This window comes from Protopterus annectens, chromosome 12.part0, assembly GCF_019279795.1.
Source record: "Protopterus annectens isolate FY-2018-M chromosome 12.part0, PAN1.0, whole genome shotgun sequence".
Lineage (NCBI taxonomy): Eukaryota > Metazoa > Chordata > Ceratodontiformes > Protopteridae > Protopterus > Protopterus annectens.
The window spans coordinates 1,515,803,129-1,515,815,760 of NC_056746.1; the positions used below are offsets into that span (position 1 = coordinate 1,515,803,129).

The 12,632-nt window shown below is 38.0% G+C and overlaps 1 protein-coding gene across 1 annotated transcript in view; it reads right to left on the minus strand.

Annotated features, from left to right (window-relative positions):
• SEC14L1 (SEC14 like lipid binding 1) overlaps positions 1-12,632 on the minus strand; it is a 1,962,612-nt gene that overhangs the window by 129,493 nt on the left and 1,820,487 nt on the right. The window contains exon 15 of the mRNA XM_044089037.1: positions 7,694-7,872. Coding sequence (XP_043944972.1) covers positions 7,694-7,872 — 179 coding nt within the window. The remainder of the gene's footprint in view (positions 1-7,693; positions 7,873-12,632) is intronic.

Genomic DNA, 12,632 nt, shown 5'->3' on the forward strand with positions numbered 1-12,632 from the left:
TACCATCTTCCCCTGTACCTGAAGAACTAGTTTTGCAGAGGGTCACGTCTTCCTGATTAATTGTTTTGCATGAAGGCAGAGATTGTGGACCCTGTCATGAGGGAGTCTTGCTATCAATGTTTTATTTATTTTTGCTTCATCGAGGTCAGTATCAGACATGATGGAAACCTCTGGAGAGTCCAGATGCTTCCTCTTGCATGTCCTCAGTGGGGTACTCTGTGGACGTTTCAGAAGAGGAGGGAGTCCCACGAAGGACTTTGAGGCCTGGGATCTCTGCAGTCCTGTGGACAGGTGTGAGAAGGCAAAGACACCTGCACAGATGAACTTCCCGGACCAGACAAATGGGTTGCTGGAGCCAGTGGAATCTCCAGAGAAGAGGAGAGAAGCTCAGAAGCTGAAGTAGGAGCTAAACTCATATATGCCAAGGCCGCTAGAGACAGGGTCGGATCTGGAGAGATCACAGCTGGCTCCAAGGACTTGACTGGAGATAGTCTGCTCCCAGAGATCTCCTGCTCCAACAGGGTGAAATATTCAGGGCCGATACTGGATCAGAGGAGCCAACGGCTCCTGGATTCAATACAGACACAAGCTGGATGTCAGAATCTTCAGACTCCAAAAACAAGGGATGGATTGGAGGAGGATGAGCAAGTGCCGAAGGGAAAGCTGTGTCTGATTTGATTCCTTTGGGTTTGGATCCAATAACTTGACCAAAGCATGTGTCTAACAGCCTCTGCACCACCCTACCCACGTCTTCAATGGAGAGACTCCAGGTCAACCGGGTAGAAAGAGTAGGAGAGCTGGATCTTAAAAACAGAGAAAGGATCAGAGAAGGGACTGGCTCCAAGGAAGGAGATCAGCTCCGATATCGGAACTCATTGGGCAAAGTAGACTTCGGCACCGAAAACTATGATGATGACTTTGGAGGAGAAGATTCTGTTTGCTTTGACGTAGTCTTGGATCCAGTAATTGCTGACTGCTCCAATGGTTCCACTGGAGCAGACAGTTTAGGCCATTTCTGTTTAGGCTCCAAAGATGATTTTGGAGCCGGAGAAGGATGTTTCATTGATTTTGTGGATTTCTCTGATTTTGAAGAGGGTGTGGGAAATATAGCCTCAGAAAATGGGTTTTTTAAAATCACCTTTAGAATCGACTTGCTCTTGTGCTCCATGAGCACACACTGATTAAAGGCATGAAAAATTAACAGGATTCCTGCAGATGAAGAGGCTCTACAAGCAGTACACACAAGGTGTGAGTCACTAAGGGACATCTTTTTACCCCATTGCTCACATTTTTTAAAGCAAAGAGGCTTTCCTTCTTTTTGAGACATTCTAAACTACTAAGAAAGAATGGTACACACACTCTAACACCAAAAGACAAAACTAGTCCTCTAAATTTAATGGACTCAGGAAAGATAAACACAAACTTTTTTTTTTCAATAATTGAAGGGAAAGAACGGGGGGGGGGTCCTCTAAAACGGACATTAGTTAGACACCCACTAACATAAACAGATGCTAATCAGGGACACACAGGAACACTCACTTTAAAGCTTATAATAAAATTTAAGAAGGAAAGAAAAAGGTAACTGGAAGGGGGAGAAAGGAAAAAATCCCCTCTAACTAAAAGAGGCGTAAGTTAGATGTCCTCTAACTTAAAAGGATGCTAACAAAGAGCACTAAATAGGGAACTAACAGGAAAAACTACACTGAAACAGGAAGGTAAGGTAGGGGTAGATTTCCAAGAATAAAAATCTAACGTAAAACGTGTTTGACTATAAAACTAGAAATAGCAATAAAGAACATGCTTAGCCCAGAGCTGGCTAAAAAAAACCTCCTTGCAAACGAGATCTGAGGAAATTGGGGAACTGCTTTTATGGGTGGGGAAGGATGCCCATGAGCTTTGCTGAAGACCTCTAGCTTTTGGAAAGGCCAACATAGATCCGATACATCGGATCTGACCCATCAGTGAGAACAAAGGTGAGACTGACAACAACACAACCTCAGTTATCTTTTCTACATTTCTTCATCTTCCCCACAAATATTTGATTCTTTTTGTTTAGATTTCATTTTCCCTCCAAATGGTGGTGCGCACACAGTGTTTTCTACAGCTAAGAAGAGCTCTAATTAGTCACTAGTCTCAGTGTTGAATATGATGGAACTGAAACACACTGCCTAAAGGGATCTGATCACTAACTGAAGTATCACTAATTGGGGAATACTTAACTTCACCAATCCCCTTCCATCATACTTAATGACAGTTGCTTCTCATTCTCACCTTCTTGCACAACAGCTGCAATAGTCCACTAAGCTATGACAGCATATAGCACTAGCACCTACGGCAATGTAAACTGTTTCTCGTACTCAATCACACTAATCTCCTAGCCTAAAGAACAACATGGATGTTTATCAATAGTCTAAAATACAATATGCATGTATCAATACCTTCATCCTCAAGTATTTTAAAAAGATTCCATTAGGAACATGCACATAATTTTGCCACAGCAGATCATTCAATGCATAATTATTCAGCTCTTCCGTGTTTCTGTACAAACTCAAGATTTTCTGCTAAAAATATATATGTATGTAAGCAAACAAGCTAATCTTAATTGGCTCAACCAATGACATAAAACCAAACAAAGATCAATATTTAAATGAAAATTTTACAGATTTTACAGTCCAACAGCAGCTAATAACTAGATGTACAAAGATACTGTATAACACACTGGCCACCAGATAAATGAAAACAGTACCAAATTCAACTAATCTCAGTTAGCCTTGTAAAGTACCATCATGCACAAATTAAAATACCAGTTGAAGACCAATCACATATGAAACTACATAAAAAATGCAATGTTCAAAGTATCATAATTAAAATTTGCACAAAATAGATTAAGACAAAAAAAGTATTGTTTTATTGGTGAGAGAGGAGGAAGAGCTCCCTGTCCAGTGCTTACATACTTATGATAAATACATTTTTCATTAAGTCGTCCTTGCACTTACTGAACGATTGCCTTAAGTCTATATAATCTGCTTATATTGGTGTAATGTATACTATTAGGTAAAAGGCTGAGTATGATCAAATATTTAAGATAAAACACAAATACACTGCCCAGTGTTTTCTGTTAAGAGGACTAACATGACATTTCCTAAATTTTTCTACATTTAACATAAAATAATTTAAAATGATAAACTATTATCATCACAGTCAACATTCCAATTTGTCAGAATCTAGGACTTCAAATGGAATCATTTGTGTTTTCTCCGTGGTGCATACCCCCCCTCTGTTTTTTATGGCATGTGGCCAAGAATCAACTTGTTAACTCTTTCAAATGCTGGCCTTTTACTAACTGGTCTAATTTAAAATCTCCAAAGCACAGAAGTAAAACAGCTTAACTACAAAAACATACGTAAAAATCTACAGAAATTTAGACTGGACCAGGATGTTACAGTAAGGACAATCACTTTCTGCACAAAGTTAATTCAACATAGCACATCCTTGACCTTTGTTAAACATCAAAGTAAGCCGTTCAATATAAACTGAACTACATAAGTCGTCACCTCTTCCCTGGAGGCTTGAAGAAGGTGTGTAAGCTTACTTCGAGTGCCTAGCACCTCTGATTCAAGAAGCCAGTATACAGTCACTAGCTCATCTGAAGTGTTGCTTGTTCCAAACACCTGTTGCTGTTACTGTTACTGTTACAGCTGCTGTTAATGTTATTCAGCACAAGTTCCAATCACAACATATAAACTCTTCTTGTCACCTGTCCCAGCGTTAGGGTCTCCAACAACTAATTTATGTACAGGTCCTTCAATTGCCAAGCTGTACTTTAGCCAAGACATGCATACGTCCCAACCGTCCAAATTACTCGGTTTTTACCGAGTTTTGGGGTCCAAATACTGGGGTGCCACAATTCCCGAGTGGCACCCCTCCATTTCCGACTTTTCTCAGCTTTAGTTTTTATTTTATTTTTAATTTTCCCTCCGTTTTTTATGTTGAGCTGACGTCATCACGTGCGCAATGATGTCAGCTCCATCATGGCTATCAGCCTGTCGGAATTGAGCTTAAGGGCTCCAAGGGCACATTTCCGGCTTTCCCCATGATCTGCATCTGCGAGTGCGAGCGGTTTATTCAAACGAGCGCTCTGCCGGTTCATTAAGTGTTTTATTTGAGCGCTCAGAAACAGAGTAGTAACAACGCTCTGCCGAGTCATTTGGAAGTGTTTTCTGGCTTTATGCCTTCATCAAACGAGCGCGCTTTGGAAGGAAGGAATGGGATTTTGCAGGTCAGAAAGTATTATTTCTGGCAGATTTGGAAGTGTTTTCTGGCTTCATCAAATGAGTATACTTTGGGAGGAAGGAATGGGATTTCACAGGTCAAAAAGGATTATTTCTAAATTCTGGCAGATTTTTTTTGTGCGTGAGTGTGTGCGTGAGTGTGTGAGTGTGTGTGAGTGTGTGAGTGTGTGAGTGTGTGAGTGTGTGAGTGTGTGAGTGTGTGTGTGTGTGTGTGTGTGTGTGTGTGTGTGTGTGTGTGTGTGTGAGTGAGTGTGAGTGTGTGTGTGTGTGTGTGAGTGTGTGTGTGTGTGTGTGTGTGAGTGTGTGTGTGTGTGTGAGTGTGAGTGTGTGTCATGGAAAATGAAGTCTAAATGAAGCAACAATGACCTTTAATGGAAAAGCTCAAGAGCTAAATCTTTGTTTCATTACACTGTCTATTTTATAGAATATTACTGGTGCTGTGTGTTTAACAAAGAGATGACAGCTGGCAATACATTTGTGTTCATTAAATTGGTATATAAACTAAATGGGCATACCAGTTTCCCCTTTGTAGTTCATTGCATGATCTGTGAATTACTTAAGTAGTGCCCATATACTAGATCTATGGTCTTCAAATGATACTAACACTGAGCTAAAAGATAAGTGCTATAATGTTTTATTAACTGTGCTACAGAAAATTAAATTAGCTGAATTAAGCTGCTACAGCTTTATGCAAGTCTTAAGCTATTTATCCTTATGGAATATGGCAAAGCATTAAAGCATTTTAATGGTAATCATTTTAGATAATTAAAATCATCTTTTCAGGAAGCAATTCATACTGGACCATGTAAAAATGAGTTTATCCTAAATATAATGGGTTGTTAGTTATCAAAAATAGCATCTTCCTTACATGCAATCTGGTATGTAACTTAAAAGAAATTTGAAAGTGTACCTATCTATAGCTCCATGCAAAATTATTTGCTTTTTTTCTGATTACAAAGGAGTTGTTAACAAATACCAGGTATGTACACAATCTGTGTGTGTTTTTTCTGTTTACAAAGGAGTTAACAAATACCAGGTAAGTAGTGTGTGTGTGTGTGTGAATGCGATACACCTGGTAGCTACAGGTACTCAGACTCAAACCTGTACCTTTGCTACAGGGTAAAAAGAGCCTAAGGTCCCTAGCCGCCACCACTTGTGAGGTTTCCCAGGTTTTTTGTGCTAAGAGGTTGAGAGATGTGCTGAGAAATGAAAATGTGTCCCTGGATTTTGACCCTTTGCCCCCCCCCCCAAAAAAAAATGAAATTGAAAATAAGTGTGAGAAGCTGTGCAAGATGCCTATGCTTACACAACTGTTCTATTTATAGTGTAGGTGTGGAAGTACTTTTATGATGGAAATGTTCTGAATTGGGCAGTTTTGTCATTATTGGTTCATGCATTTTGTTTCATTGCCTACAGTACAGCCTACTGGAAAATGTTCAAACAAATTTAAAATTTGTTCTAACAAGTGTGTTGTATTATACAAGGTCATAAGGTCAAGGAATATAATTTAATAAAGTCAGGAAGATGTATCAAAGAAAAGAACACATGCATGTTTCTTGTTTTGTGTGCAAGGGGCCAATGATTTGAAAACAGCCCAAAGGTCATCTTTATCCACCACTGGCCAGATGCATTTTCTTTGGATGTGGTGTGGGTTTCAATGCTGTTTCAATGAATGCAAGTTTCAAGGGCAGAGAGGTTTTAATGCCAAGTCTATTTTCATTGTGAGACAGTACTGCTTTGTTTACCAGATGTTTATTAGTGTTGTGCATTGTTGTCCTGTAAAATGTAAAAATAAAATCCAAATCATTGTAGAAGTAAAGCAGTATGCACACATTAGTGTTTATGGTAAATGGGGCGAAATAGCCAGGTATGGGACACTGGAATGGCTGCAGGCCGGCAGGGGGACTCTGTCATATTTTGGCTGTCTGTTCTTCAGTTTGTGTTTGAAAGTTGGTATCCCACAATTCCATTGGAGTGGGTGGGGTTATGTAATTATGTATGCAAGTTATATGTTAATCAGTGCACAGATTTGTACCTATTTTTCATGGGCCTTGTCCAGATTTTTTATGTTTCCAGGTTGAGAAGTATGAAGGCATGGGATACTGGACTCAGTGTACGGCAAATAAACAGTTTAAAAGTTAAACTCTTACAAAAAAGAAAATAATCAGATAAAATATAGCAAAGTATTCAATAAGCAGTACACAGAGGAACACAAAATAGGATAAACAGCGCATATCAAAAGGCAACTTTCCTTTCCAATCTCGGTGGTCTTTTCCTTTACTTCCAAAATCTTATCACACCGACCTTAGTAGCGATCCAGCTAAAGATTTTCTTCAACAGAAAACACATTACATCCAAACATTATATCAAAGGATAAAATATTTCCTAACTATGAAATAAGAGTATAAGCAGTAACTACTCTCCACTAACAACCTACTGGTTTATAGCCCGAGCCACCCACCATTGCTAAACTCAAAGCTTTAAAATTGTTCAGATTAAACCAGGATGTGTTTTTGTAAGCCACTTTATTTCTATTCTATCCAAGAGTCTTTTTTATCTCTAAAAAAGTACTGAGATAAGAAGAGCAGCTTCATTCCCCTGCATTTTTAACAGGCCAGGCTGAATTACTCAGATTCTTTGCAGTACTCCATATCATGTTTCGCTTCCAAGCAACTGACAAAATACCGTTGCATGTCTTGGCTTGTGATTTGCCAGCTACATAAACACTATGATTTGGATCCTTTATGCACCAAATGTAGGAAATACTAAAAAAAAAAAAATTACAGAATAAACAGCTAATTTTATTTATTTTACTGTTATTTTGCAACATTCCTGGCAGTGCTTCAAAATATGTTGTTGAACTGACATATCGAGGGCTATGCACCCCCTCCTAATTACTGTATGACATCACTGCATGTGTCAACAGACCATATGCAGTCTGTAGAGAAAGTGTAGTGAAATGCAGCTACCCTTATAAAAGAATGTTGAAAATGAAATGCAAAGTGTTTAAAACAAAATAAACATACAACGGTATGATGGAACGAACAATGAGCTCCAGACATTTTGCACAAGACAAATGAAATAAGAAAACTTAAAAGGGTAACCTTTGGACCATGTGTCTGCCACCCACTTAATTCTCAGCAATTTTAATATAAAGCACAAGCTAATATTTACTTTAACTCAGACATGGCACACAATTAATATGCAGCTGAGACAAGACGTACAATGTAAAGTATGCCTGCATTCAACAAATACGATTAGAATATGAAATGTAACAAATAAGTTACAGTACACTCAAACAGCAGATAAATAAAACTTAAAAAAAAAAAAAAAAACGCACACACGGCTGGCATTCTTCTATCGCATAACTAAAATCAGGAAAAAAAATTAAATGCACATACCTGAAGTCCTCTGACCCCAGCACTTCTGTATAGTACATGACTTTGCACTTATGAGAGGAGACCTGGAGAGTTGCCAGCACATCATCCACTCGAGGTAGGTTGGTTGCAGCACAGGCAGGCATGTTATGAAACTTCCACTGCAAGATGTAAAACCCTGGCCACCGAGTAACGTGAGAGCCCTTTAAGAAGAAATAAGACTTTGTTTAACTTCTTACAACTTTCTGTCTACATGAAACTCAGAACATTAACAAAAAAGTAGCTGTAATGGGACTATGAGTTGATCAAATAACTCCAACTTAGGTTCAAATGCATTCAATATTTAAAGTAAATAAGACATCCATCCATCAGGAAGTGCTATACAGAACATTAGCATTCAGGCACACAAACTTACAGATTTACATGTGTATGTGAACGGTTCTACCTGACATAGTCGAAACCACACAACACCGACAACCACATCACCGACACCACATATTCGACAGTCCATAAACACGAAACCACACATAACCGACAACGAAATAACCGACGGTACACAAACACGAAACCCCATACACTGCACACACCACAATAACAATTAAAAACAAAACACATCCCCATTCCACAAACCACACACACAACACAAGCACACCGTGTTTCCACACCAAAACTAAACCCCTAACCAAGGTCCGGCTACTATCGCACACTTACCTACGCGCTTCCTAACCCTAACTCCTCACTCAACCCCCTATCGCTTCCCTAACCCTAACTCACTTAACCCACCCCTATCGCTCCCTAACCCTAACTCATAACCCACCCCCCTATCTTCCCTAACCCTAACTCACTTAACCCACCCCTAGCACCCCTATCCCCACAGACCGTCAATCTCCACACTTACGTTCTCACGCACCTAACGTCCGTCACTACGCATACTCACACAGCCTTTCCCATGGCATCCTCGGCGTTGGTGTTGTCATCCGTCGTGTCGGTCTTCTGCATTGTCGATGTTCTGCCACTCGCGATTCGCGTCGGTCTTCTTCACTTTCGATCTTCTGGAGCTCCGGATTCCGATGTCGGTCTTCTGCGCTGTCGACGAAGTCAGGTAGAACCATGTGAACATACAATAACTGTTTTTGAAAAGGGATTCCCCACTTTGCAAACCCCATGGTGGGATGTGACCACCCCCCCGCCCCTCCCCCCCCGCCCATCCACTCCTCCCTGTTAATTATACATACTAACTCACAGATCAGATAATATCCAGGAAAGGGTATATTTCTTAGCCCTGGGGATTGAGAGGTCTCAGACACCTGTCAACCGTCCGTTTTATTGATCAAAGCTTATCAAAAAATATGTCGATGTTACAGCCTGTCAGCTACATTAATTATTCCAATAAGGCATATACACAACATTGCAACAGTGCTATCAGCATTTATGCAATGAGAATAATAATCATTTTTTTAGATTCTGGGCATTCATAATGTACTGAGCTGAGCAGCCTATGGATACAGACAAAACAGTTGTGTAGTCACTTACTACAGTGAATAATCTGTTTATATTTTCTCTTCTGAAATCCTCAGCTAAGCGCATCAAGTGCAAGAGAATTCCGAAGACGTCTCTGGTGTGACATTTTTAAAATGAATACAGTGCACTAGTGGGATGCACCTTGAGCAAACTACCAGCTGACACCTGTGCAGCAAAAAAATATGTATGAGGACAATGCCCAGAAGATCCAATTTATTTGACATTTGTTGACCAGGTTAGTCCAGCTGGGTCATGGCCCTTTTTCAGCGGAGAAGCAGGGAGAAAATCTCCACATAAACATTGATCATAACAATAAACATAGTACAAGGCTACACACATATAGTTACATTTACTTATTTATAGTTACATATGCATAGATCATACCCACATAGTTACATAAACCTAGTACATGGCTACAAACATAGTTGCAACATGTAGTTACCAGGATTAGCAGTTGACCAGTAGAATAAAACACATTATGAAACAGAATGATTAGTGAGTACACCTGGTACTATACAGAGCAAAAAAATCCATTAGAGGTTCAACATTCTTCCTTATCAGTTCAGCTGAATCGCTGCCTAGCATATAATAACTTAAAAGATTATTGATGTCAACAGAAATCATGCAGGTAATGAAGGCTAGCTAGAAGCAGTGATAAAGATGCAGAGAAACATTAGTGGATAAAGAGGGATAAAGAGGGAAAAATAGGTATGGAAGAAAAGTGGGGAGGCAAAACAAATTATTTATATGCTGGGATAACCAATACTTTAAAAAGCTCATTTGCTAGCACAAATAGTCAATGTACAAACATACTAAATTGTTGGAATGTACATGAATTTCTTTCTTTGGACATGAAACTGTTGTGGGTGACAGAGTGGGAAAACTGGCATTAAAGGAATCTGCCACTATGTTCTAGTTAAACACAGTAGCAGGAGAGACTTTACTAAACAATAAAACAAGATTTTTGGACAAGAGTTATATTTTCAAACATATGCGAGTATGTCATGACTGTCGTGTATATACTTTATTTTTGTCATCAACTTTTTATGATACTGAAGCATTTGATAAGAAAGCACATCAGAGGAGACACTGCAATTTGCAACCTGATGAAAAAACGATTATGACAAATCAACATATCTAAATGGTCTAAAAGCAATGATGCAATACTTAATACTTCCATTAACACTACAGCCAATAACACTAATTCCAGTCTTTATAAGGAATTCACAGGGAGTGAAAAGGTGCTCATTATGCTCACTGAGCTGGTAGATAATAAAAAATGGTTAATATTTTTCAGAAAAAATGTCACTGGAATCAGGGGAATCTATTTCATCAAATACGAAAAGAAGTTCGCCATACTCTCCAATCATAAAATGTCTTGGTAAAGTACAGTACAAAGCATACTACTAGTAGGATAAAATCTACTAGAAAACCAAAACTTTTACAAAATGACCACGCAGGCTGCAAAAAAGTGGCAGACTCCGAAAATGCTTATTAACTTTTAATGTTGAATGCTTTCATCCATCCAAGACATCATCAGAACATAAAAACTGCAGTGCATCATCTCCTTTATAAAAGAATCACATGGCAAAACCAAGCAAACAAGGAAATAAAATAGAAAACATTTGCTTTAAAAAACATACTTAAAAGTGAAATATATTCACTAAAACCTAAAAAAATACATATCTAAAATTCAAACATACTATGTTTCTTAAGAATACTTTTGATCAACAACATGCCATTTAAACTAGGAAATGTTCCTGCATATAAGCCTTAATTGCCATTTTAACTCCTCCCCAATGAAATTCTCCTTCCAATCACCAAACTTAGGATCATGGGATACTTTTTCCAAAACTAAAAATTTGAGTTTCTTAAAATCAAAATACTCATTAGCATGTTTCATGTAGTGTTCATCTCATGAACATTAATACCATGCAGGTGTTCATAAATGCGCGTCCTTAATGGTCTGATTGCTCTACCCACACAATAACTAGACTGACATAGGGCAAGGCAAACATCAGCTGCCATATTACAGTTGAAATGAGCACCAACTCTTACTTTAATTTAAATACTCTCCAGAAATAATACTTTATTAAAAATGAATGGACACTGATAAGGATCACAACTATATGTACAATTATGTTTATTTATCAGTCTCCCCCCTATTAATATTAATAACTTCTTCTAGGAAACCTTTGAAGTTCTTCTTTCTTTAATAAATAAATTGGGGGTAGTAACTGAACTACCCAATAATGATAAACACAATCCATCCTGGATGTTATGATTAGTAAGGATGGAATTACTCATCAGTTTTCATCTAATATATATATATATATATATATATATATATATATATATATATATATATATATATATATAAGAAAATGTCTGCTAACCCCTATAAGCACTACAACAGCTGGCATCTTGTGCATCAAAAAAGGGAGCTTGTGATGGGCCATATAGTCCGAGTGGCCAGAATGGCATCTAATGAAGACATCTTTTTGGAAAAGTTGAATAGACTGGTTATTTTATTTTTTTTAGAAAGGGTCTATCCACTGTCTTTTATACTCCCTATACTTGATGAAGTGGTATTAAAAATGATGGATGGTGTTTACTTACCATTACTGGGAAATTCAATTATTCCCCCAATAAAAGTTAATGATATTTTTAAAAATGCAATGATATTGATTTATTCAACTGACACATTACAAGGGTTGCAAAGAAAAACTGGCCTACGGTGGCAAATTATGAATTCTGTAGGAGAGTTGATTACTACCTGTGATTAATGTATAAAAGAAATAAGAACCTCAAAGGCTTCTTAGAACAAGGTATTAATATTAACAGGGGAAAACTGATGCGCAAAAGAAAAGCACTTATAGTTGTGGATCTTACCACTGTCCACTCATTTATAATGATGTATTCTTTCTGGAGAATGCTTAAATTACAATAGGAGTTAAAGGTTATTTCAAATGTAATACAGCCAATGGTGTTTACCTTGCTGTTTATCAATCCTGTACTTGCTATTGCGTGCATGATATGAATATTCATGAGATGAACAATGCTTTAAAGAAACACACTAATGAGCATGCTAATTTTAAGAGATTCCAATTTTTAGGTTTGGAAAAGCTAGCCTGTGATCCTAGGGGTGGGGATTGGGAGAACTTAACTGGAGTTTAACTGTTAAGGCTAAATGCAACAACACTACCTGGTTTATATGGAATCCATCCATCCAACGTAGTCTTAAGAAACAATGTAACATATTATAAATTTTAGATATTAGGTTTTAATAAACATAGTTCACTTTGAAGTATGTTTTTATTTTTAAAGCGAATGTCTGTTTTTTCTTGGTTGGTTGGTTTTGTCAAGTGATTCTTTTATAAGGAAGATGATGCACTGCAGTTTTCATGTTCTAATGAAGTCTTGCATGGGTTTTCGAAGCTGA